At 36.3% G+C, this 27,761-nt stretch overlaps 1 protein-coding gene across 3 annotated transcripts in view; it reads right to left on the bottom strand.

Annotated features, from left to right (window-relative positions):
- Positions 1-362: 362 nt before the first annotated feature.
- DNAAF6 (dynein axonemal assembly factor 6) overlaps positions 363-27,761 on the bottom strand; it is a 62,508-nt gene continuing 35,109 nt past the window's right edge. For 2 of the 3 annotated variants that reach the window (XM_082377555.1, XM_082377556.1), the window contains exons 6-7: positions 26,603-26,688; positions 363-18,722 (exon numbers count right to left, since the gene is read on the bottom strand). In XM_082377555.1, the coding sequence (XP_082233681.1) occupies positions 18,593-18,722; positions 26,603-26,688 (216 nt within the window). In that variant the 3' untranslated portion in view covers positions 363-18,592. Of the gene's footprint in view, positions 18,723-25,307; positions 25,692-26,602; positions 26,689-27,761 lie in introns of those variants that run through there. The other variant, XM_082377557.1, reaches the window with a different exon arrangement.

Here is a 27,761-nt window from a genome sequence, read left to right as displayed (position 1 = left end):
CCTCTGAGTCCTTGTGGGATTTTTTTTTAATTCAAACAGAAAGTCACAAAAATTACAATCATCCTCATCAGTTCACTCAGTCCCATGTAATTAATTTTTTTTTCATCTTGATCTTTTGTTTGCACTTTTATGAGTTCATCAGTTTTTCATTAGAGTTCTGAAAATGCTTATTCATTCAGTTCAGCAGTATAGTTACCAGAAACCTGTACTTGTCAGAGTCTTTTCTATGAATTCCTTGAAGATGAAACCCTTTTATAGGAACATATTTGCAAAAGCATCAGAGTACACCCAGAACTGTCTGTAAATGACAAAAGACTTAAAAATGACCACGGTTAAAGATTTGATGAAAGTTCATAATAGTGCAATTGACAAGGAAATTTAGTTTTTTCTGAGATATACATTTTAAAGTAATAACTAGAATTATGACTTATAACATTATACCAGAACATATAAGATTTTTAGAAATTTCACATAATGTCTGAAACATTTATATTAACATATTTCCATACAGATAACCCAATGAAAGTTTAGTATTAGTTGTTTTGTTTGTTTGATTTTTTATACTGCAGGTTCTTATTAGTCATCAATTTTATACAAATCAGTGTATACATGTCAATCCCAATTGCCCAATTCAGCACACCACCCTCCCCACCCCACCGCAGTTTTCCCCCCTTGGTGTCCATATGTCTGTTCTCTACATCTGTGTCTCAACTTCTGCCCTGCAAACCGGCTCATCTGTACCATTTTTCTAGTTTCCACATACATGCGTTAATATACGATATTTCTTTTTCTCTTTCTGACTTACTTCACTCTGCATGACAGTCTCTAGATCCATCCACATCTCAACAAATGACTCAATTTCGTTCCTTTTTATGGCTGAGTAATATTCCATTGTATATATGTACCACAACTTCTTTATCCATTCGTCTGTCGATGGGCATTTAGGTTGCTTCCATGTCCTGGCTATTGTAAATAGTGCAGCAATGAACATTGGGGTGCATGTGTCTTTTTGAATTATGGCTTTCTCTGGGTATACGCCCAGTAGTGGGATTGCTGGATCATATGGTAAATCTATTTTTAGTTTTTTAAGGAACCTCCATACTGTTCTCCATAGTGACTGTATCAATTTACATTTCCACCAACAGTGCAAGAGGGTTCCCTTTTCTCCACACCCTCTCCAGTATTTGTTGTTTGTAGATTTTCTGATGATGCCCATTCTAACTGGTGTGAGGTGATACCTCATTGTAGTTTTGATTTGCATTTCTCTAATAATTAGTGATGTTGAGCATCTTTTCATGTGCTTCGTGGCCATCTGTATGTCTTCTTTGGAGAAATGTCTATTTAGGTCTTCTGCCCATTTTTGGATTGGGTTGTTTGTCTCTTTAATATTGAGCTGAATGAGCTGTTTATATATTTTGGAGATTAATCCTTTGTCAGTTGCTTCATTTGCAAATATTTTCTCCCATTCTGAGGGTTGTCTTTTCGTCTTGTTTATGGTTTCCTTTGCTGTGCAAAAGCTTTGAAGTTTCATTAGGTCCCATTTGTTTATTTTTGTTTTTATTTCCATTTCTCTAGGAGGTGGGTCAGAAAGGATCTTGCTGTGATTTATGTCATAGAGTGTTCTGCCTCTGCTTTCCCCTAAGAGTTTTATCGTGTCTGGACTTACATTTAGGTCTTTAATCCATTTTGAGTTTATTTTTGTGTATGGTGTTAAGGAGTGTTCTAATTTCATTCTTTTACATGTAGCTGTCCAGTTTTCCCAGCACCACTTTTTGAAGAGGCTGATTGACACTTGTTTTATAGCTTAACATATCTTCTATCCTGAAGTATGTTCCATGTACACTTGAGAAGAATACATATTCTCTTGTTATTAGGGGGAGCGTTGTTCCGATGTTTGTCATGTCTGCTTGGTTAATAGTGTTGTACAAGTTTTCTATATCCTTGCTGATCTTCTGTCTAGTTATTCTACCCATAATTGATAATGGTGTGTTAAAATCTCCAACTACTATTGTTGAATTGTCTATCTTCCCCTTCAATTCTGTCTGTATATGTTTCAAGTGTTTTGGATTTCTGTTGTTAGGTACATATATATTTGTAATTGTTATATCTTCCTTTTGGATTAATCATTTTGTCCTTATGAAATGTCTTACTTTGTCTCTCTAAATAATGTTTGTCTTCATGTCTATTTTGTCTGTTATTAGTCAGCCACTCTAGCGATCTTTTGGTTACTGTTTGTGTGATATATCTTTCCCCCTACTTTTATGTTCAACATCTATTTATCTTTGATTCTAAAATGAGTCTCTTGGACTTTCCTGGCGGTCCAGTGGTTAAGACTCTGTGCTTCCAGTGCAGGGGGCATGGGTTCAATCCCTGGTTGGGGAAGATCCTGCATGCCACACAGTGTGGCCAATAAATAAATAAAATAAAATAAAATGAGTCTCTTGAAGACAGAATCCAGTTGGATTTTGAGTTTTATCCATTCTGCTAATCTCTACCTTTTAATTGGAGAGTTTAATTCATTTATATTTAATATAATTACTGTTAAGATAGGATTTATGCCTACCATTTAGCTATTTTTCTATGTGTCTCGTGCCTTTTTTGCTTTGTTATTCCTCAATTACTGCATTCTTTTGTGTTAAATAGATATTTTCTAGTGTATTATTTTAATTCCTTGTCTTTTTTCCCCACTATATATATATTTTTGAGTATATTTGTGGTGACTCTAGGGAATATAATTAACCTCCTAATCTATATCAAAATAGTTTAGATTAAAACCAATGGAATTTCAATAATATAAAAAGCTGCTCCTACATTGCTTCATCCACCTCTCTTCTATCCATATTATTGTCACAAACTACATCTTTATATATTGTGTTCATCAACATAGATTTATAATTTTTGCTTTATGAAGTTGTCTTTTAAATCAGATATGAAAAAATGTAGTTACATGCAAAGAATACATTTGTACTGTCTTTTATATTTTCCTATGTAGTTATTTGTGAGCCTTCTTTATTTCTTCATGTTGATTCAAGTTAATATCTTGTGTCCTTTTATTTCAGCCTGAAAAGCTCCATTTAGTATTCTTGGAGAACAGTTCTGCTAGAGATGAACTCTCTCAGTTTTTGTCTCTCTTAATTTTTCCTTTATTTTGAAGGTAGTTTTGCCATATATAGACTACTTGGTTGACCTTTAAAGTTTTTTCTTCCAGCACTTTTAATATGTCATCCCACTGCCTTCTTGCTTCCATGGTTTCTGGTGAGAAATCAGCTGCTAATCTTATTGAGGAGCTCTTATGTATGCTTACTCATTTCTCTCTCCCTGCTTTCAAAATTCTTTGTCTTTTGACTGTTTGATTATGACGTGTCTCAATGTGGATATCTTAGTTTGTCCTACTTTGATTTCATTGAGTGTCTTTTATATGTAATGTGTTTCATCAAATTTGGGAGTTTTTCAGTCATATTTCTTCAAATATTCTTTCTGCCTCCTTTTATTTTTTTCCTTTCCTTCTGGGACTCACAGTATATGTATGTTGGTATACTTCATCATATCCCACAGGTCTCTGAGTTTCTGTTCAGTTTTCTTCATCCTTTTTTCTTGCTGTTCCTCAGACTTGATAATTTCAATTGATCTGTCTTCATATTCATTGACTCTTCTGTTCTAATATGCTGTTGAGCCCCTCTAGTGAAATTTTTATTTCACTTATTGTACTTTTCAACTCCAGTATTTCTATTTGATTCAGTTTTATAATTGCTATCTCTTTATACTGTCTATATAAAGAGACACTATTCTCCTAATTTTCTTTAGTTTCTTTAGAAATTGTTTCTTTTAGTTCTTTGAACATATTTAAAATAGCTGATTAAAAGTTTATATCTAGTATTGCCAATGTCTGGACCTGCTCATGGACAGTTTCTATTGCTTGGTGTTTTTCCTGTGTTATGGCCATAGGATTTTTTTCATGTCTCATAATTTTTCATTAAATACTGGAAATATATGTGTTTTTGGCCACACCACATGTCATGCAGGATCTTAGTTCCCTGACCAGGGATCAAACCCATGCCCCCTCAGTGGAAGCATGGAGTCTTAACCACTGGACCACCAGGGAAATCCCAATACTGGATATTTTAAATAATATAATTGACAATCCTGGAAATTATGTTGTTCCCTCCCCCTAGGGTTTGTTGTTATTGCTGGTTTTTGTAGTTGTTTTTTGTAGTTGTTTGCTTGTTCAGTGAATTTTCTGAACTAATTCAGTAAGCTCTATACTCTTTGTCATATGTGGCCAGTGACGTCTATGCTCAAGTAGCTTAGAGGGCAACTAATGACTAGGTAGAGATTTTCTTAAATGCCTAGAGCTAAAAATCTCACAGTCTTTGCCAAGGGACTCTGCAAGCATGTTGGACAAACTTTCAACTGTCAGCCAAACACTTTATGACTCTGCATTAGCTTACACTTCCTGCTTGCACAGAACCACAAATCAGCCAGGGGTGGGTGAAAGTTTATGGCTTTCCTGTGTGTGTGCACAGCCCTACACATGTGCCTGGTCTTCTAGATTATAAGAAATATGTACTAGCTTTTCAAAATCCCTACGGACAACTCATTTTTCAGTTTTTCCTTTTAAGCTTTTCAGGTAATCTATGGTTTGCTCCAACTGTCATCCATTACCTTAGGCATCTATCACATTAAAACACTTGCTGAAGTCTTCACAAAGTTAATTTCTCAATACTTCAAAGCAACATATCATTTTATTTACATTATTTCCTAGAAAACCAATGAAAGGTAAATTTTAGCTCAGTTCAAGTCAAACTATTTCAAAACAATACAATTTTCTAAGCACTTTAAATGTAACTGAGGATCAGGTTAGCAAGCTTTCCCAGAGTCTGGTTGCTAAATCATTTTAGGCTTTAAAAAAAGAAGAATATTTAGAACTAGCAGTAAGTGGGAGAATGCTAGCACAGTAAATGAAAGTGACAATGATGCCTTGCCATATCAAGATTCAAAGGTATTAACCAACTTCAAAGCTGTGAAATAGTAAAGGTATAGTATTTGTGATGGAAGTAGTCTGAGACACAATTTAGTCCTAGGTTTGTCTGACTCTGGAGACTATTTTCTTTAATTACTAGGTTATATATTTCCTCTTCTCTCTGTATCATGTCAAGTATCTGATAAAAATCTGGATTTACTGGATCAAGGCTAAACTCTTCTTCTGACTTTCAAGCTCCTCTCTAATTTTTCTTCCACCTGCCTAGTCATATTTATTCTCTACTAATTCCTAAAGCAATCATCCGATTTAGTCAGATCAGTTTGCATACTGTGCTTCAAATCTGTCATATTCATTTCTCATTCTGGGCCTTCACTTACCAGGAGTGCCCAAATCTCAGCCATCCTCCAAAAGCCAGATCAAGACCCATCTCATGTACAAAGTTTTTCCTGATGTAGTCCTCTGAAAACCTATAGAATTTATCATCGTAGCACATAATTTTTCCATCTGGTTTAGTTTTCAATGATTTAAAAATTGAGGTATAATTTACATACCATAAAATTCACCCTTTTAGAATGTACAATTCAGTGGATTTTAGTATAATTCACAAAGATATACAACCATATTTTTATTGCCTACTCTTCACCCCATTGGTGAGAGAGGGAGTCTGACCCTAAGATTATGGGGATGGCCAAGCACATGACACCTGACACTAGACAGATGAGATTGACAGCAGTTTATTAATCACATATACTCAATCCCCAGGGGAAGGCACAACATGTCACACAGGGCCACAGAGGAGTTGTACTTGGGAACAGAATGAATATGCAGGGGCTGTGGGAGGCAGACTTTGTAGTATCAGGAATGTGGAGTGATCCTTGGTTCCCACATGAGAATGTGATTGGTTTGTTTGAATAATTTCACAGACTGGCAGGGAACTGAAACCTTTTACTTAAAGATAAGCAGGAATTTTGCCTGGTCCCTGTGATAAGGAGGGTTATTTAGCCAGGGGACCTTATCCACAGGAGTAGATTGGGGAGGATGGCTTACAGTTAGGCTATTAGATCCACACCTTCCTCCTCACTTTAGATGTCAAGGAAGTACATAATATTGATCTACAAACCATTTTCACTTTCTAGAACATTTTTATCACTCCAAAAAGAATCCCCATGCCCATTAGCCCATTCCTCCTTTTGTCAGATGTAGGCAGCCGTAAATCTACTTTCTATCTGTAGATTTGCCTATTCTGAACATTCTTTATATATATATAGTTTATTTATTTATTTATTTTGTTTCACCAGGTCTTGCAGAAGGCAGGCTCCTTAGTTGTGGCTCACCTGCTCCTTAGTTGCAGCACGTGTGCTCCTTAGTTGCGGCTGGCAGGCTCCTTAGTTGTGGCATGCAAACTCTTAGTTGTGGCATACATGTGGGATCTAGTTTCCTGACCAGGTATTGAACAAGGACCCCCTGCGTTGGGAGCTCGGAGTCTTAACCACTGCCAGCAGGAAAGTCCTGAACATTCTTGATTATGGTACCTTTGTAGTAAGTTTTGAAATTGGGACATGTGGGTTCTCCAACTTGTTTTTCTTCTTCAAGATTTTTTGGGCTAGTCTTGGTCCCTTGCATTTCCACATACATTTTAGAATCAGTCTGCCAATTTCTGCAAATAAGCTACCTGAGATTTTGATAGGGTTTGTGTTGAATCTGTAGATTAATTTGAGAGGATATTACCATCTTAACAATATTAAGTCTTCTAATCCACGACCATGGAAAGTGTTTCCACTTATGTAGGTCTTCTTTAATTCCTTTCAACAGTATTTTGTAGTTTTCCATGTACAAGTCCTATAGTTCTTTTAAAAAACTATTCCTAAGTATTTTATTTTATTTTATTTTATTTTATTTTATTTTATTTTCTGGCCATGCCATGTGGCATGTGGGATCTTAATTCCCCAACCAGGGATCGAACCCGCATTCCCTACATTGGAAGCACGGAGTCTTAACCACTGGCCCGCCAGGGAAGCCCCAGTATTTTATTATTTTCGATGCCAGTGTAAATGTAATTGTTTACTTAATTCATTTTCAGATTGTTTATTGCTAGTGTATAGAAATACAACAAATTTTTGTATGTTGATTTTATTTCCTACAGCTTTCGTAAACTCATTTATTAGCTTTAAGAGATTTTTTTGAGGTTTATTTGGGTTTTTCTATATACAAAATTCTGTAGATTTTGTTCTGTATACAAGATCATGTTATCTGCAATAGTTTTATTTCTTCTTTTCCAATCTGGATGACTTTTATCTCTTTTACTTGCCTAATTGCCCTGGTTAGAACCTCCAGTCAACTGTTGAATAGAAGTGGTAAGAGTGGACCTCCTTGTCTTGTTCCAGATCTCAAGGGGAAAACTTTCTGCCTTTCACCATTAAGTACGTTGGCTGTGGGTTTTTCATAGATGCCCTTTATTAGGGTAAGGAAATTTCCTTCTATTTATAATTTTTGGAAAGTTTTTGTCATGAAAGGTATTTAATTTTGTCAGATGCTTTTCCTGTATCTGTTGAGATGATCATGTGGTTTTTGTCCTCTATTTTATTAATATGCTGTGTTACATTGATTGATTTTCTTTTTTTTTCTAACATCTTTATTGGAGTATAATTGCTTTACAATGTTGTATTAGTTTCTGCTGTATAACAAAGTGAATCAGCTATATGTATACATATATCACCATATCTCCTCCCTCCCACCCTCCCTATCCCACCCCTCTAGGTGGTCACAAAGCACCGAGCTGATCTCCCTGTGCTATGTGGCTGCTTCCTAATAGCTATCTGTTTTACATTTGGTAGTGTATATATGTCCATGCCACTCTCTCACTTCATCCCAGCTTACCCTTCCCCCTCCCTGTGTCCTCAAGTCCATTCTCTACGTCTGTGTCTTTATTCCTGTCCTGCCCCTAGGTTCTTCAGAACCTTTTTTTTTTTTTTTTAGATTCCATATATATGTGTTAGCATACAGTATTTTTTCTCTTTCTGACTTACTTCACTCTGTATGACAGACTCTAGGTCCATCCACCTCACTACAAATAACTCAGTTTCGTTTCTTTTTATGGCTGAGTAATATTCCATTGTATATGTGTGCCACATCTTTATCCATTCATCTGTTGATGGACACTTAGGTTGCTTCCATGTCCTGGCTATTGTAAATAGAGCTGCAGTGAACATTGTGGTGCATGACTCTTTACATTGATTGATTTTCATATGTTGAACCAACCTTCCATTCCTCGGATAAATCCCACTCAGTCATGGTGTATGATCCTTTTGATATGTTGCTAGATTTAGTTTGCTACTATTTTGTTGAGAACTTTTACATCTATATTCATAAAGAATTATCGGTCTGTAGTTTTCTTTTCTTGTGATGTATTTGTCTTATTTAGGTATCAGAGTAACACTGGGCATGGAACTTTGAAGGAGCTCTGCATTAGTTAGGGTGCTCTAGAGAAACAGAACCAACAAGAGATATATATGTGTATAGAGATATAGATGTAGATTTATTATAAGGAATTGGCTCACACGGTTATGGAGGCTGAGAAATCCCACGATCTGCCATCTGCAATCTGGAGACCCAGGAAAGCCAGTGGTATATTTCAGTCTGAGTCCTAAGGCCTGAGAACCAGGAGAACCAATGGTGTAAATTGCACTCTGGGTCTGAAGGCCTGAGAACCACAGGTACACAGGGGGCAAGAAAAGATTGATGTTCCAGCTCAAGCAATCAGGCAGGAAGTGCCGAATTCTTCCTTCCTTCACTTTTTTGTTTATTTAGGCCCTTAATGTATTGGATGATGCCACTCATGCTGGGGAGGGCAAACTGCTTTACTGAGTCCACAGGTTCAAAATGCTAATTTCATCCAGAAATACCCTCACAGACATACCCAGAAATAATGATTAGCCAAATATCTGGACACTTTGCAATCCAGTCATGTTGAGACATAGAATTAACCATTACAATCTCCAACCTCATTTTGCGCCCTCCAGTGGTTTCCAGGCTGCTTGTTTTCACCATGATTGTGGCCCATTGATTTTCAAAGTTACTGTGGAATCAGGGAGAAGGTGGAGGTGGGAATACAGTAAGTTAAAATGCCACAAATCTTGCTATTTTTACTCAGATTCAGCTATTTTCCTTAAACGTTCCCTGGATTGTTGCAAGCTTTTTGTTAATTTCTAGAGTTCTCAGTTAATTCTTAAGAATTTGTGCTAGTTTTCTCATTGCTTTTATGGAGAAGAGGATTTTCGGTGGTCCTTACACTACCATTTTTGCTAACATCCTGCAATATAACATACATATATTGCTTTTGTATCACATGCTACTCATATTTTCCAAACTAAACTGTAGATTTTTTGACTGTATACTTCTATACACCACCTCTACAATGTCTAGCAAAGAAGTTCACTTACCAACGTTACTGGAATTGAGATTGAGCTCATTGTTTCTATGTCTTTATGTTGAACAGGTTGTATTTGTGAAATAAAACCAGCTGTCATCTACAAACAGATTCCCTGCTTGGTGGAGTATATTCACCAAAACTTGAAACACTCCACAGGTGAAAATGGCAAAAAAAATAAAGTCCCACGCTGCAAAAGCAGAAAGAGCAGTGATGCTCTGAATATAATTTTGCAGCTGATTTTCTCCTTTACTGACTTTTTAAAACAAACTTTTTATTTTGAAATAGTTTTAGACTCACAAGAAGCACCAGAAATTGTGTAGAGAGTTTTCATAGTTTACCTACCTTCCCCTAATGTAACTATCTTGTGTTACCATAGTACAATTATCAAAGCCGAAAAACTAGCATTGGTACAATAATATTAACTGAACTATAGACTTTATTCATATTCCTCAACTGAGTGTTAAAGTCTATAGTGCAACAAGGAAAAAAATGGTTGCAGAGAAAGAAGGACTGCCTGAAGTTGTCTAAGGCCAAAGGCATTGAGTAAAAGGGAGCAAGTTGAGCTGAAAATTCAGGATAGGCACTATATAGTGCCTCCCCCTAATTGGCTTCTGGGGAGTGTGCCTTTTTGTTACTGGTCTTTTTGTGGAGGGTGCTTTTGGGGGGCCTTTTTGTCAATGCTTGAGGCAGGGGAGCTTTTTCTTATTTGCATAAAGATTCCATGTTAACCTTGGCCTTGCCTTTCCCTGTACTCAGAGTAATCCATAAGTTAAATGTTGTAAACAAAAAAATTACCTTTGCCCTTACTACCTATCTGTTCAATTCCCACCCCCATACCACTCCTGAATGTGGGAATATTTAGACAATACATTTAGATAAAAACACTGCTTAGGAAGAAGGGTGATACTGTCCTTTACTGCATGGAGTATGAAACAAACAAAACAATAAACAGATAGGCAGGATGAGGAAAAAAGGTTGCTTTCCAGCACCTCTCTAGTTGGGTGTTCATAATGAAGCTTCTTAAATTTGTACTAGCATAAATTCAGTGTAAGACCTATTCATACATATGTAAATGTGTTTTAAAGTCAAATAAAAACATTGCAAAATTATCTTGTCAGAAGGGTTGACTAAAAGTGCATTGCACTCAAATTCTGTTACTTTGTAATATATTACAAATCATCAACTGCTCTTCTCACAGCATAATTTATGGATGATTTCATGGTAAAATTAAACGGGAGAAGCCAGAGTGTGACAGTGAATGTTTTAAATGTATTTTATAATGCTCAAATCTAGTATTAGGAGACTAAAAATTAATTGTTCTAAAATAAATTCCAGATGGATACAGTTTAAAAGTAGAAGATGAAGCCTTAAAACCACCAAAATAAAAATAAGTGAAGGGACTTCCCTGGTGGTGCAGTGGTTAAGAATCTGCCTGTCAATGCAGTGGACACGGGTTCAAGCCCTGGTCTGGGAAGGTCCCACATGCTACAGAGCAACTAAGCCCATGCACCACAACTACTGAGCCAACGCTCTAGAGCCTGCAAGCTACAACTACTGAGCCCGCATGCCACAACTACTGAAGCCCGCATGCCTAGAGCCCATGCTCCACAACAAGAGAAGCCACCACAATGAGAAACCCGCGCACCACAAGGAAGAGTAGCCCCCACTGACGCAAGTAGAAAAAGCCTGCGAGCAGCAATGAAGACCCAAGGCAGCCAAAAATAAATTTTAAAAAAAGTGGATAATCCTTCTACAAATATACTACATAACAATAAAAAATTCCTATTACAAATATTATAAACAAAATTAAAAGGTAAAGAACACTCTGGGGGAAATATTTGTAAAATATATTACAAATAACCAAATTTGACAAATCAATAAGAAAAAGTTAAATATTCTTATAGAAAAATGATCAAAAGAAAAAACAGTCCTCAAAACAAGAACATAAGAGGCTAGTAAGTGTATGAAAAATTGTTTAACTTCACTAGTATGTCCGTAGTGTAAATGCCCAACAGTTAGCTTTTTTGACTGTAATATAAGTGCCTGACATTAAGCTTTTGATTTTCGAGGCATCCATTTCAAAGACATCCATCTTCAATAAACACACTGCCAGTTGCACAAGTAGATAAAGAGCCAGGCCGCCCCGCCTGTGAAGTTCCCCTTTTAGAAAGCCCTGGGTGACCTAGATAACTGACCGCTTACTTTTCCCTTCCTGTGATTTAATTCCTGCTCTTATGTTTTAAATTCACCAATGAAGGGTGAATCAAGGGAAACCTTGGACACTTCACACTTGAACCCAATAAAGGCAGAACCCCACGTCCACACAATATCTTTTTACCCGTAACCTCTCCGTGTGGCCCTCGGACATGCTGTGTACTGTCCAGAATATGTAAGTAACATATCTTGTTTTTTCAAAGTTTCTGGATGGTTGTTGCAGAAGTGGGTCTTGCAATCGTAATAAGAACCACGAGGGCCAGTTGGGGAACTGTCTATGGGGGCACCTCACAGGTAGCACAGGCCCAGGTGAGAGCCGCAGGCATTCCTAGCTGATAGCATCACTATCAATAGGTGGAAACCAACACAAAACAATGTTGAATAAGGTTATTTGTCAAAATGACATGATGTTATTTTTCCTTATTAAATTGGAAATGATGAAAAGACATGATGACTTTCAGGATTTCTTCGAGTGTAGAGAAATGGGTACTCATATATTGTTGGGGGAAGTAAGTATATACTAGTATAAGCATTTTGATAGACAAGTTGGCTAAACTTATAAAAATATTTTAAAATGTGTATATCTAATAATTTCACTTCTAAGAATTTAACCTAAGGAAAAAAGTATGAGATGTAGACAAAGAGAATGTATAATAATGCTCATATCAGTATTATTGATATAGGAAAAATTAGAAATAGCCAATCCATTATTATTGGATATTTAGAATCAGTAAATTGTATTATACACATGTGATGGGATACTCTGAAACCATTAAAAATCATTGTAGTGGACACTATTATGTGCATACAGATCCTGCTTCAAGACAGAAGGCCTTATTCCTCCAGCAGCTAGCAGAGCTGCTGGCAGATTGTCCTCAGCTGTCAGCCTTTTCTGGGAACTCAGCCCAAGAGAGTGACCTATCCCAAGGTTAACACTATCTTCCAAGGTGCAGTTTGCATTCAATGACCAGTCAATGCTGGAATATAAAGGTTCAGCCTCCTTGCTCCAACTGGGGACAATTCTGGGAGATTATTCCAGATTCAGAGCTCCCTATGTGGTCTGCTAAGGCCCTGTGACTGCTTTGCAGCCCAACTACTCTCTTTGTCCAATATTGTTTCCTTTCCTTCCTTCAACAGGTGTTGATCTCAAGAGGACTCTCTAATATACTTTTGCTGAGTTGGAGTCTGATTTCTGGGAAATTCAATCTACAACAGTTGTGTTGAAGAATATTAACATGGGAAGATATTAAAAATATTTTGCTAAATTAAGAAAGCTGACTGGCCATGGCCAATTAAACTAACTGAAAAACCCTTTTGATACAGACCTCTATGAGTACAAGATAAAAATATACAAACATTTTTTAAATTGCATAACTGAGTTCACAAGAAATCAAGGAAAACTCCCAGATGCCAGAAATGAAGAGGAAATGGAAAATCAGAGTTGTAATCTTGTGAGTGGGAGTTGTGGTTACCCTGGGAAGGGAGGTTTTGTTTTGTTTTGTTTTTTAGTTTTTGGGGTTTTTTTGAGTTTCAATAATAAATTTTATTCAACCCAATATGTCAAAATGTCATTTTAACATGTAGTCTATATAAAACATTATTAATGAGATTTAAAAATTTTTTTTGCACATTGTCTTTAAAATCGAGCAGGGAAGGGAGTTTCAACTTTTAAGAACCACAGGGACAGGAGATGAGGTCTTGGGCCCAAGGGTCTCGTCATAAAGGTCCCCTGGAAGGGCTGTACTCTGTATAAAAGTTTGGAGTAGAAAAAAATCTGCATCTTTGGCATAGGGAAACAAGGAAGTTTATCTGACTAAATCAAAGATGGAAGAAAAAATTTCCTCTGAGAATTTAAAGCACAGTTCTGGAACTCATGTGAGCTTTGGGTTTTAATTTATCCTACCTGCATGACCAAGGAAACTGTACACTGAGGGTCTTGGAAGAAGCAAAGGTAAAGCTGCTTGAAGGGCTGCTCCCACAACACAGACTGTAAGAATTTTTCACAGAATTTTTTTAAAGCCCAATTAAAGAAGATATTTCAATTTTTAAAAACCTACAAGATTTAGAGAACAAACGTATGGACACCAAGGGGGGAAAGTGGGGGTGGTGGTGGTGGTGTGATGAATTGGGAGATTGGGATTGACATGTATACACTAATATGCATAAAGTGGATAACTAATGAGAATCTGCTGTATAAAATAATAAATAAAATTCTAAAATTCTAAAATTCAAAAAATAAAATGTGAAAAAACCCCACAAGATTAAATGATCTACCAAGAGTGAGAGTCAGTGGACACAATCACCAGCAAGATTAGAATCCTGAGAATCATTGAGCTAGGGGATAATAGATTTGAGAAAATTATCCAATATTAAGGAAAAATAGAGATGGAAAATATGTCTGAGAGGCTGAAAAACATGGAGGATAGAATGAAAGGTCCAGGGACTTCCCTGGCAGTCCAGTGTTTGGGACTTCGCCTTCCAATGCAGGGGGTGTGTGTTCGATCCTGGGTTGGGGATCTAAGATCCCACACACCTCGTGGCCAAAAAACCAAAACATAAAACAGAAGCAACATTGTAACAAATTCAATAAAGACTTTTAAAATGATCTACATCAAAAAAAAAAAAAAAAAGAAAGGTCCAACCTTAATCTAAGAGGAGTTCTAGAAGGAAAATAGCAAGAATGGGAGAAAGGAAATACTTGAGTACATAATGGCAGAGGATTTTCCAGGACTGATGAAAGATTTAAGAACAAGTGCCAAATAAAATAAGTAAAATTAAATCTATATGCAGACACATTATAATCAAACTGCAGAACACCCGAAACAAAGAGAAGAATCTTTAAAACTACCAGAGAGAAAAGATAGATTACCTCCAAAGGAACAACGAGATAGACAGCAGACTTTTAAATTACGAAATATAGTCCAGAACACAGGTAAATAATATCTTCAAAGTTCTGAAGGAAAATATCTGTCAACCTAGATTTCTAAGCCCAGCTAAATTATCATTCAAGAGTGAGGGCAATAAAAACATTTCCAGGAATGAACTGAGAGAATCAAGAACTCACAGACTGTCACTGAAAGAAATACTAAAGTATGCACTTCAGAAAGGAAGCACTAATGTGGAAAAAAGAATGGCGAGCGAAGAATTGGTAGACATGTGGGTAGATCTAAATAGCATCGGTCATGAAAAAACAATAATGAGGATGATGAATAATTTGGGGGTATGAAAACAAAGTTGGAGAGGCATGGTTTAGTTAAAACTTTCTATGTCTTTGAATCGTGTTATGGGCGGTAGAACTATTGAGAAACTTTAGACATTTGAAGTAAAAAAAAAAAAAAAGTATATATAACTTCCAAATCAGCAGGAGGAAAAAAGAATTTTGAAAACTGACTAATAGGAAAAAAAAAGGCAAGAAAGGAGAAAAAAAAACTTAGAAAAAAGCAGAATAAGAGAGAAATCCCATGATAAGGTGATATAAATAAATCCAAGTGTATCATTCATCACAATAAATGTAACTGGATGAAACATGTGAGAATCTTTGTTGCATTTAAAAATCCAAAATTTATCTAAATTCTGTTCATAAAAGTCATACCTAAAACATAAAGGCATAGAAAGTGATGGAAAAAGATATGCCACGCAAATACTAACCAAAGTTGATGTAGCTATGTTAATGTAAAGTAAAACAAACTTTAAAGCAAAAAACATTATTAGGGATAAAGAGTGTCACAGAATATTGATAAAAGGAATAATCCACCAGGAAGACAGAACAATTTTAAGTCTGTCTGCAGCTAAATATATTGCCTTAAAAAACATAAAGCAAAAATTGACAGAATTACAAGGAGATAATGAACAAATCTATCATCACTGGTAAATTTTATCAATAATACACCTCTTCATGTTGATACAGAAAGCAGGCCAAAAATTAACAAGAATGTAGAAGATCTGAACAACACAGTTTTAAAAAGAAAAACGAGTTGAAACACAACATTGTAAATAAACTATACTCCAATAAAATTAAAATATTAAAAAAAACTTGAGTTGATATATATAGATAGAATTCTGTGCCCAATAATTACAGAATACTCATTCTTTAAAACTACACATGGATCATTCATTTATCACACTTTTTTATCACAGTGCAATACAATTAGAATTCCCAGAAACAAAAAGATAATAAAAAAGAATATACTTGGAAATTAAAAGAAAGTAGGTTTTAAAGCCAGTTTGTGTGTTATCATCATATTTGGGGGAAAACTGGTATCTGTCTTATGCATTGAAAGAAAAAGTTGGAAAGAGGCACTAAAAATGGTTAAGAGTGGTTATTTATGGTTTGTTGGCTTACAGGTGATTTTAAATTTTGCTTTATTTTTAAGGAGCTTTTCTGTATTGTTAAAGTTTCCTACTTGGATCATGTAAGCATGTACTTTTTTTCTAATTAGAAAAAAATCAAATGAATTTTACTTAGGATGAAGTGTAGAATAATAATTTGCCTGGGCTATTGCAATAGCCTCCTAAGTGGTCTCCCCATTTTCATTCTTGCCTCCAAATACATCCTCTTCTCCAAAGAACTTAGAATAAAATTCAAGTTCCTAACCTTAGCCTGTAAGGTTCTACATGACATTGCTCCAGCCTACATTTCCAACCTTAACTTACCTCCAGTCACACTTGCCAGATTCATTCTACTTCAACCACACAGGCTTTAATTTCCTTGAACTCTACGCTCCAGGTTCTTTCCATCCTGGGTCTTCACATTTGCTACTCCTTGCACCTAGAAGCCCTACCACCCTCCTTCCCTCAACACTCTCTTTGCCTGGCTAAATCCTTGGTATTCTCCATGTTTCAGCTGAGTATGAAATCCTTAGGGGAGCCTTTTCTGACCTCATTCCCCAGACTAGGTTTGGTTTCTCTGATACTCTCAAAGCATGCATTGTTTTCCTTCATACTACTAATAAACTTGAAAATACGTATTTATGTGTTTACTTGGTTATTGTTGGTCTCCCTTGCTAAACTACTTGCTCCATGAGGACAGGGACCACATCTGGTTTGATCATTGCTATATGCCCAGCACGTAACATAGGGCCAGGCATGTGGTAAATGCTCAGTGGTTATTTGTTGAAAGAATGCATTAATGAGTGCATGAATGAATGACTGAATCCTCACAAACGCAACTAGAGATTATAAAACCAAAAAGGGAGGTAAAGAAGTTCATGAAGGAGAAGGCTAATAATATGCCACAATCGTGGTTTTAACTTCCTTTTGTATTCTCTTTTTCTACATTTGCTTTAATGGACTATTCCCCTTTAAAGAGAGAAAAGTCCTGTGAGTTAGCTTAAAAACGAAACAGCAACGATAACAAAGTTGCTACTTCTGAGGCCAAGGACAGTGAAGTAGGATAATTTGTAGATGGGTATAAACTACTGGATCACATTTCATTGTTTCATTATATAATTGATACAGTACAACATAACCAAAGCCCAATTCAAGTTGGCCTGGATATGCTCTATCTTCTCTTCCAGGGACAACTTGTACACATTCAGTCAGCTTGAGTAATAATGGTCTTTGTAATTAGGGCCAGTACATCTGAAGAAGAGATACATTTTCCACTGACTCCCTGTTGCTATCTAGAGAAGAAAAATATTGGCTACTGCTTAGGCTTACTCCAGAGTTTACAGTTTAGGGTATAATCTTAAATTCTTAAAATACAGCCTTTTAAAAAGATGTTAAGAAAGCAAAGTAGGACACTCTTAATTCTGTGACACCATGGACTTAAATTCACAGACACTAACTTCCTTTCAGTTAATCCCACCCTCAGAAGAAAGTCATGGTGGTAATTTCAAAGTCAAATTCTCTACAAGAGCTTGGTGTTTTAACACAACCACTTTTTCCAAAATCTCAGTCTTTTCCTTCTATTTGATCTAGTCATAAACTAGATGCTTCACAGTTATCTGCATAGTTAACCTAGACAATATCTGCTTGAGTATTTAGTCCCTTAATAGTTCACATCTTTCTGCTGTTTATCTCTTTTCAAAATTTACTCCCAGGTAACTCCAGAGTTCTACAATGATGTGTGAGACCAAGTCAACAAGTTGTAAAGTACAAGTGATTCATAAATAATTCTAAAATAAACTTATGCAATACAGTACAGAAGAGGCAGGGTACAAATTCATAACATAAGTATGTCCAATTACAATAAATATAGGAAATGAGAGAGAACAGGATTTGTAAATGCGCCACACTTTTCTTTATATTCCTTTTAAATGTCAAGAAATTCAATTACTAAATATAAACACAGTACTCAAAAAGGCATTGTTAATAATTATTAGCGCACAAAAGGAAAATATTTTTAACTTAAATAGATCCAAACACTGAGAACAGGACCGAGGAAGCCAAATAATACTGTGTGCTCAAGAGTATTTCTTATTCAAGTAAAACATGTTGTTAGTATGGCACATCAAACTATTTATAATCCTCTGTTATTTGTATATTACAGAACAATAGTGAGAGCCTAAACAGAGAACACTGGAAATCATTTGACTAAATCAACAAAAAGGAAACTAAATAAACTTTTCTGGTGACAGTAATGACCAATTGCTATGCAACTGATTGTATCAAGGTATAATCAATTGGCTTAAGTTCTTCAGACTACTGAAGTAAGTGGACCAACGATTTCATGGTCATATTTCAGTTATTTAGCTGACCATGTAGTAATCTAATTGGTTAGCCTGTAAATTCTATCCAGCTATCACTATAAAAATGGAATAGCTTATTAGTATGAGAAAACAGCATTTTCTACTAGATTAATAGAAATGACTGTAAATGATCAGAATAGCACTAGAATTGAATTTAGGCCCTGCCTGAAATATGTCAGAATACTAAAGAGAAGATAGAAAACATTAACCAATTTTTTTCAAAGGTTTTTATTTTTTATCAGTGGTATTTTACCACTTTTCCTCCTTATTCATGTTGTTTCAGAAGAAATTAATAAAATCCAACTCTCGTTTCATAGTCACAGTGACCTCGAGAGTCTCAGTTTCAACAATATACAAAGCTTTGGCACTGCTGCATTCCACAGGATGGGGAAGGGTTGCCAACAGCTTCCTAAAAAACAAAACAAAATAAAAACCTAGAATCAGTGATATCAAGACAATGGGAAGCAATATATATCATCACAATGTTAGGAACCAAAAAACTATTTAGACAGTATGAATACTGGATCAAAAATAGGCCTAAATAGCACAAACAGTATACCATTTTTTTGTCCTTAAAAATCCAAGCAGTGGTTTTGACCACCCCTCTTTTTTTCTAAATTGACCTCATTTCACATTATATACACATAGTCTCAGGCTATGTTTATTGGCATAGAAATAGAACCATTGCAACTTTAAGTCGGTTGGATAGATCTGTTGCCAGTCATACTTATGTGTAGATGGAATGTGGCTGCCTGACAGAAACCTGAACATTGGAATGGTTCTAAATAATTCTGCTAACACAACTGAGTCTCTACTACTACTTTAGGTGTAGTTATTGAAACTCAGGCCTGGAATGATTTCAATACCAGATCAATGAAAGTGCTTTTCTCTGCCTGCTTCTGTTCTTTCTACTATACATTGACAAAAATTTCCTGTGAGAGATTGCTGAGTGTAGTTTGCAGTTTCTGGCTCAGTTGCTGGATAACTGTATGCTTTAGATGCATGGTTGGCATGAGAATTATAGGTACATGAGCAAAAACAAATTCACTTGTTTTGCCTTATACTCATTTATACATGAGTATAAATACATGAGCATTTACATGAGCAGAACGTCCGCTCTTATCTTTCTTGGAGCCGGTAAGCATAGTGTTACAGGTGTCAAAGTTAGAAACTAAAGAAAGTAGATGTGAATATTAATAAACTAAAAAACAAGACACATTTCCAATAATACAATTTCAGGTAATAGCATGGCTCCAAAGCATGTTCAAGTGTTTAGGAAAAGTGATAAAAACTTTAATTCTATCTTCTGTCTTCTATCTTTTTTTTTTTTTCACACACACACACTGTATTTTATTTTTACAAGAGATAAATAGACTGACACCAAGCATTGTACATGGATGACCACAACAAAAGCAACAATGATTTCAATTACCAAACATGAAACACACTCATACTATGTCATAGTATTGACATTCAGTCCAGTAATCCTCCACTGTAACAGCTCCTTTACTTTGCAGTGAAAATTGATTTGTATATTCTTTGCCTCTGAGACCTTGTGGGATTTTTTTTTTAATTCAGACAGAAAGTCACAAAAATTATACTCATCCTCATCAGTTCACTCAGTCCCATGTAATTAATTTTTTTTTCATCTTGATCTTTTGTTAGCACTTTCATGAGTTCATCAGTTTTTCATTAGAGTTCTGAAAATGCTTATCCATTCAGTTCAGCAGTACAGTCAGTTACCAGAAACCTGTACTTGTCAGAGTCTTTTCCATGAATTTCTTGAAGATGAAACCCTTTTATAGGAACATATTTGCAAAAGCATCAGAGTACACCCAGAACTGTCTGTAAATGACAAAACACTTAAAAATGACCACAGTTAAAGATTTGATGAAAGTTCATAATAATGCAGTTGACAAGAAAATTAGTTATTTCTGAGATATACATTTTAAAGTAATAGCTAGGATTATGACTTATAACATTATACCAGAACATATAAGATTTTTAGACATTTCATGTAATGTCTGAAACATTTATATTAACATATTTCCATACATATTTCCATACAAATACAAACATAAGATTTTTAGAAATTTCATGTAATGTATGAAACATTTATATTAACATATTTCCATACAAATAACCCAATGAAAGTTTAGTATTAGTTGTTTGGTTTGTTTGTTTTTTTATACTGCAGGTTCTTATTAGGCATCAATTTTATACACATCAGTGTATACATGTCAATCCCAATCGCCCAATTCAGCACACCACCATCCCCACCCCACCACAGTTTTCCCCCCTTGGTGTCCATATGTCCATTCTCTACATCTGTGTCTCAACTTCTGCCCTGCAAACCGGCTCATCTGTACCATTTTTCTAGGTTCCACATACATGCGTTAATATACGATATTTGTTTTTCTCTTTCTGACTTACTTCACTCTGTATGACAGTCTCTAGATCCATCCACGTCTCAACAAATGACTCAATTTCGTTCCTTTTTATGGCTGAGTAATATTCCATTGTATATATGTACCACATCTTCTTTATCCATTCGTCTGTCGATGGGCATTTAGGTTGCTTCCATGACCTAGCTGTTGTAAATAGGGCTGCAATGAATATTGGGGTGCATGTGTCTTTTTGAATTACGGTTTTCTCTGGGTATATGCCCAGTAGTGGGATTGCTGGGTCATATGGTAATTCCATTTTTAGTTTTTTAAGGAACCTCCACATTGTTCTCCATAGTGGCTGTATCAATTTACATTCCCACCAACAGTGCAAGAGGGTTCCCTTTTCTCCACACACTCTCCAGCATTTATTGTTTGTAGATTTTCTGATGATGCCCATTCTAACAGGAGTGAGGTGATACCTCATTGTAGTTTTGATTTGCATTTCTCTAATAATTAGTGATGCTGAGCATCTTTTCATGTGCTTTGTGGCCGTCTGTATGTCTTCTTTGGAGAAATGTCTATTTAGGTCTTCTGCCCATTTTTGGATTGGGGTGTTTGTTTCTTTAATATTGAGCTGAATGAGCTGTTTATATATTTTGGAGATTAATCCTTTGTCCGTTGATTCGTTTGCAAATATTTTCTCCCATTCTGAGGGTTGTCTTTTCGTCTTGTTTATGGTTTCCTTTGCTGTGCAAAAGCTTTGAAGTTTCATTAGGTCCCATTTGTTTATTTTTGTTTTTATTTCCATTACTCTAGGAGGTGGATCAAAAAAGATCTTGCTGTGATTTATGTCAAAGAGTGTTCTTCCTATGTTTTCCTCTAAGAGTTTTATAGTGTCCAGTCTTATATTTAGGTCTCTAATCCATTTTGAGTTTATTTTTGTGTATGGTGTTAGGGAGTATTCTAATTTCATTCTTTTACATATAGCTGTCCAGTTTTCCCAGCACCACTTATTGAAGAGACTGTCTTTTCTCCATTGTATATCTTTGCCTCCTTTATCATAGATTAGTTAACCATAGGTGCGTGGGTTAATCTCTGGGCTTTCTATCTTGTTCCATTGATCTATGTTTCTGTTTTTGTGCCAGTACCATACTGTCTTGATTACTGTAGCTTTGTAGTATAGTCTGAAGTCAGGGAGTCTGATCCCTCCAGCTCCATTTTTTTCCCTCAAGACTGCTTTGGCTATTCGGGGTCTTTTGTGTCTCCATACAAATTTTAAGATGATTTGTTCTAGCTCCGTAAAAAATGCCATTGGTAAGTTGATAGGGATTGCATTGAATCTGTAGATTGCTTTGGGTAGTATAGTCATTTTCACAATGTTGATTCTTCCAATCCAAGAACATGGTATATCTCTCCATCTGTTGGTATCATCTTTAATTTCTTTCATCAGTGTCTTATACTTTTCTGCATACAGGTCTTTTGTCTCCCTAGGTAGGTTTATTCCTAGGTATTTTATTCTTTTTGTTGCAATGGTAAATGGGAGTGTTTCCATAATTTCTCTTTCAGATTTTTCATCATTAGTGTATAGGAATGCAAGAGATTTCTGTGCATTAAGTTTGTATCCTGCAACTTTACCATATTCATTAATTAGCTCTAGCAGTTTTCTGGTGGCAGTTTTCGGATTCTCTATGTATAGTATCATGTCATCTGCAAACAGTGACAGTTTTACTTCTTCTTTTCCAATTTGTATTCCTTTTATTTCTTTTTCTTCTCTGATTGCCGTTGCTAGGACTTCCATGACTATGTTGAATAATAGTGGTGAGAGTGGACATCCTTGTCTCGTTCCTGATCTTAGAGGAAATGCTTTCAGTTTTTCACCATTGAGAATGATGTTTGCTGTGGGTTTGTCATATATGGCCTTTATTATGTTGAGGTAGGTTCCCTCTATGCCCACTTTCTGGAGAGTTTTTATCATAAATGGGTGTTGAATTGTGTCAAAAGCTTTTTCTGCATCTATTGAGATGATCATATGGTTTTTCTTCTTCAATTTGTTAATATGGTGTATCACATTGATTGATTTGCGTATATTGAAGAATCCTTGCATCCCTGGGATAAATCCCACTTGATCATGGTGTATGATCCTTTCAATGTGTTGTTGGATTCTGTTTGCTAGTATTTTGTTGAGGATTTTTGCATCTATATTCATCAGTGATATTGGTCTGTAATTTTCTTTTTTTGTAGTGTCTGTGTCTGGTTTTGGTATCAGGGTGATGGTGGCCTCATAGAATGAGTTTGGGAGTGTTCCTTCCTCTGCAATTTTTTGGAAGAGTTTGAGAAGGATAGGTGTTAGCTCTTCTCTAAATGTTTGATAGAATTCACCTGTGAAGCCATCTGGTCCTGGACTTTTGTTTGTTGGAAGATTTTTAATCACAGTTTCAATTTCATTACTTGTGATTGGTCTGTTCATATTTTCTGTTTCTTCCTGGTTCAGTCTTGGAAGGTTTTACCTTTCTAAGAATTTGTCCATTTCTTCCAGGTTGTGTTTCCCACTTAGAGAAGTTCCTTTAGCATTTGTTGTAGAGCTGGTTGGGTGGTGCTGAATTCTCTTAGCTTTTGCTTGTGTGTAAAACTTTTGATTTCTCCATCAAATCTAAATGAGATCCTTGCCGGGTAGAGTAATCTTGGTTGTAGGTTCTTCCCTTTCATCACTTTAAGTATATCATGCCACCCCCTTCTGGCTTGTTGAGTTTCTGCTGAGAAATCAGCTGTTAACCTTATGGGAGTTCCCTTGTATGTTATTTGTCGTTTTTCCCTTGCTGCTTTCAATAATTTTTCTTTGTCTTTAATTTTTGCCACTTTGATTACTATGTGTCTCGGCAAGTTTCTCCTTGGGTTTATCATGTATGGGACTCTCTGCGCTTCCTGGACTTGGGTGGCTAATTCCTTTCCCATGTTAGGGAAGTTTTCGACTATAATCTCTTCAAATATTTTCTCTGGTCCTCTCTCTCTCTCTTCTCCTTCTGGGACCCCTATAATGCGAATGTTGTTGCATTTAATGTTGTCCCAGAGGTCTCTTAGGCTGTCTTCATTTCTTTTCATTCTTTTTTCTTTAGTCTGTTCTGCAGCAGTGAATTCCACCATTCTGTCTTCCAGGTCACTTATCCGTTCTTCTGCCTCAGTTATTCTGCTATTGATTCCTTCTAGTGTAGTTTTCATTTCAGTTATTGTATTGGTCATCTCTGGTTGTTTGTTCTTTAATTCTTCTAGGTCTTTGTTAATCATTTCTTGCATCTTCTCGATCTTTGCCTCCATTCTTATTCCGAGGTCCTGGATCATCTTCACTATCATTATTCTGAATTCTTTTTCTGGAAGGTTGCCTATCTCCACTTCATTTAGTTGTTTTTCTGGGGTTTTATCTTGTTCCTTCATCTGGTACATAGACCTCTGCCTTTTCATCTTGTCTATCTTTCTGTGAATGTGGTTTTTGGTCCACAGGCTGCAGGATTGTAGTTTTTCTTGCTTCTGCTGTCTGCCCTCTGGTGGTTGAGGCTATCTAAAGAGGCTTGATGGGAGGCTCTGGTGGTGGGTAGAGCTGACAGTTGCTGTGGTGGTCAGAGCTCAGTAAAACTTTAATCCACTTGACTGTTGATGGGTGGGGCTGGGTTCCCTCCCCGTTGGTTGTTTTGCCTGAGGCAACCCAACACTGGAGCCTACCTGGGCTCTTTGGTGGGGTTAATGGCAGACTCTGGGAGGGCTCAGGCCAAGGAGCACTTCCCAGAACCTCCGCTGCCAGTGTCCTTGTCCCCACAGTGAAACAGAGCCACCCCCCGCCTCTGCAGGAGACCCCCCAACACCAGCAGGTAGGTCTGGTTCAGTCTCCCCCAGGGTCACTGCTCCTTCCTCTGGGTCCCGATGCGCACACTACTTTGTGTGTGCCCTCCAAGAGTGGGGTCTCTGTTTCCCCCAGTCCTGTCAAAGTCCTCCAATCAATTCCCACTAGGCTTCAAAGTCTGACTCTCTAGGAATTCCTCCTCCCGTTGCCGGACCCCCAGGTTGGGAAGCCTGACGTGGGGCTCAGAACCTTCACTCCAGTGGGTGGACTTCTGTGGTATAAGTGTTCGCCAGTCTGTGAGTCACCCACCCAGCAGTTACGGGATTTGATTTTACTCTGATTGCGCCCCTCCTACCATCTCACTGTGGCTTCTCCTCTGTCCTTGGACGTGGGGTATCCTCCTTGGTGAAGTCCAGGGTCTTCCTGTCGATGATTGTCCAGCAGCCAGTTGTGATTCTGGTGCTCTCGCAAGAGGGAGTGAGAGCACGTCCTTCTACTCCGCCATCTTGGATAATCCTCCCTTCTGTCTTCTATCTTAATTAATGAATCTTTTTCTTAAGAGACAGTACCTTCATGCACTGAGCATTTAATGTATAAGTACTTTAAGATCCAAATGACCTAGTGCAGCCTACCTTCAATGTGGAAAAATATCTGTGTGTGAGTCTTTCATTTCGTGGGCTCTGATAAATGTCTGGAATGACAGCATAGCCAGAGCAGCTGCCTAAAGATGGATGGAGACAGGGAGAACTGCTAGGGGAACGGAAATTAACTCCATAGTGTGTAGATATGTGTGTGCTTTTAACAAGTGCACAAATATCATGAAAAATTGACTGTTCATTTCACCAACTTTCCTTGCAAAGATTGTGTGGAAGAGTAAATGCGTGTATAACGTAATGGAAAAAAATTACAATACTCCTTGAAGTGAATGGTAGGAATAAGGAATGTAATTTTTATAACATGAGACATTTTTTTGAGTGAATACATTTTTGAAATTATATTAAGTAATGAGAAAATATTTGATATGTTTTCATCTGTAGATCATTTGGGGTTAAATACATCTACTGTAGAAATCAAGGTTAAGCTATGCATGTCATGTTGGGTTGTTTACACACAGAAGTCTTTTGTACCAGAGATCCTGTTTTGTTATTTTCTTGAAGCCCTACAATCAACAAAGGAGAATTATAGGTACTGATAATGGAAGGAAGAGAATGTGCTAGGAGCTGACTCTGCTCCCCGCACCCAGTTTGAAATGTCTATGAGTTACAAAGAAACACTGCACTCAACCAAAGTGTGCTCATGCTATACATCCAGATGAAAAGTGAACAAAGCAGTGAGATATTTAGACATTTTATCCAGCACTTGCCAGGTTCTATCAATTCCCTCCTTATAGAGTTAGTTTTGAGAGACAGGGCTGATTTATCCAGGTTTCAAGATAAACATTTTTATCAGAATTTTACTGTATACATTGTGTTTGGGGAACATGATTTGAACTTGTATAATAACAAGACTATTTTGAAAATATCAAATGTTTAATTGAATTATTCCATTATCATCTGCATTATTTTTAAATGTATTCATGCAACTTGAGGATCTAGTGATAAATTAGCTGTTAGAATTTTTGTTTTAAGCAATTGATAAGACTTTTTGTTGATTTTTAGATGAATATAATCAAATTTAACCTTAGAGCCCCACAGTATCCAATATGCTTAAAGACTGCTTCTTTCATGCCATCACTGTACCAGAAAGCCACATGCAAGACTTACAACTTAAGAGGTTTTCACCTCTAGCTATTTTTCCTGACAGATAAGCAAACTGTATCTGAATGTCAAGGACTATGTCTTGGTGGTATCAACCTACTCCAAATGTATGCATGTAAAGTAGGAAAAAATCTAGGTATTTACAAATATATGTTTATATTACCTAGATCAAACATCTGAATGATTGACTTTTTCACTTTTCTTCAGACTTTAGGAGTGAAAGAAAATAATTATGTACACTTTTATAAAGGATATTGACTAAAGATTCATTAATATTATAATATTCATTATTCTAGTTCTAAGTTTTACTCACTTATTAGGAGTACGGAGGTCAAGGGTCATTTCCTGAATGTTGATTTCAATTTCAGAAAGGTTCGTATTTGGCAGTTTAATTTTAATCTGAAAGAGAAAATGAAAAATACCGTTGTCTTGAGGAACAGTTAATTTGAAGAGTGCAGTAAAATATGGGGGAATGAGAAATAATATTTATTTAATGCCGACTATGTGCCAGACTATGCTCTTTCCTCATAACAATCTTGAGAAGCAGTGATTATTACCCCCATTTTACAGATGGAGAAACTAAGATACAGAAAAGTTTAGTGAGTGACCCAAGGCAACTGTCTGTAATTTGACTAAGATCTATCTGCCTCCAAAGCTATTATAGAAACACTTTGGTTACATGCCTGTACATTCATTGCTTGAAGGTGCATACTAGTGCACCTGCTAGAGTTGGGGACCTTCAACTACTTTTATATCACTGGGTACTTTGTATAAAAAGTGGTTAGTTCTCATGTTGGGTGTGGGTTGGTGATGCCATGTTGTAGTCTCCTGGTATAAACTCCCATACACATTTCCTGGAGAAATGTAGGGGTCCAGAAAAGTTGTTAACAGAACAAAAGAGAAATAACAATATGACCCCTACACAAAAATGGGACTATTTATTGATTTAGTAAGATTTCACTTAAAACTGTCTCATCTCAATAATGAGCTAGAAAACTTGAAATATTGGACATCTGGTGAGTTCAGAGCTGGAATAGCAAGCATAAAAGCAACAGGTTATAAAGGAAATACATATCAAATAAGTAGTGGGAAAAATTGGAATTCCTTATAAGAAGCTTAAAATAGGCAATAGTGTTTTTGTGATATAAAGTATGTGAATAAATACATGTCTGTGAGTTATATTTTACTTTATTAAATCTGTATATAAACAAACATTTGTAAATAGAGCTCTACAGGTCCTACTATCTAAATATATCCTTTAGTTAATATTTTCATTAAACAAAGAATTACCTCCTAATTTATATTTTGAAAATTCAAATCTTCTTAATTAGAGATGCTTTTAATGAGAGAAATAGAACATTTCTCAAAGAGGTAGTTATAGGGACTCTACCTCAAATTAAATGAGCAGTCTACTGGACAAGAAAGACCTATTCTTACTTCAATAACATTCAGATCTGATAGTCAGGTTGAGA

The sequence above is a fragment of the Balaenoptera borealis genome (genome assembly GCF_965194805.1).
Source record: "Balaenoptera borealis genome assembly, chromosome: X".
Classification (NCBI taxonomy): domain Eukaryota; kingdom Metazoa; phylum Chordata; class Mammalia; order Artiodactyla; family Balaenopteridae; genus Balaenoptera; species Balaenoptera borealis.
Note: the sequence above shows the minus strand (reverse complement) of the source record. Positions and strands in the feature narration are given on the sequence as shown.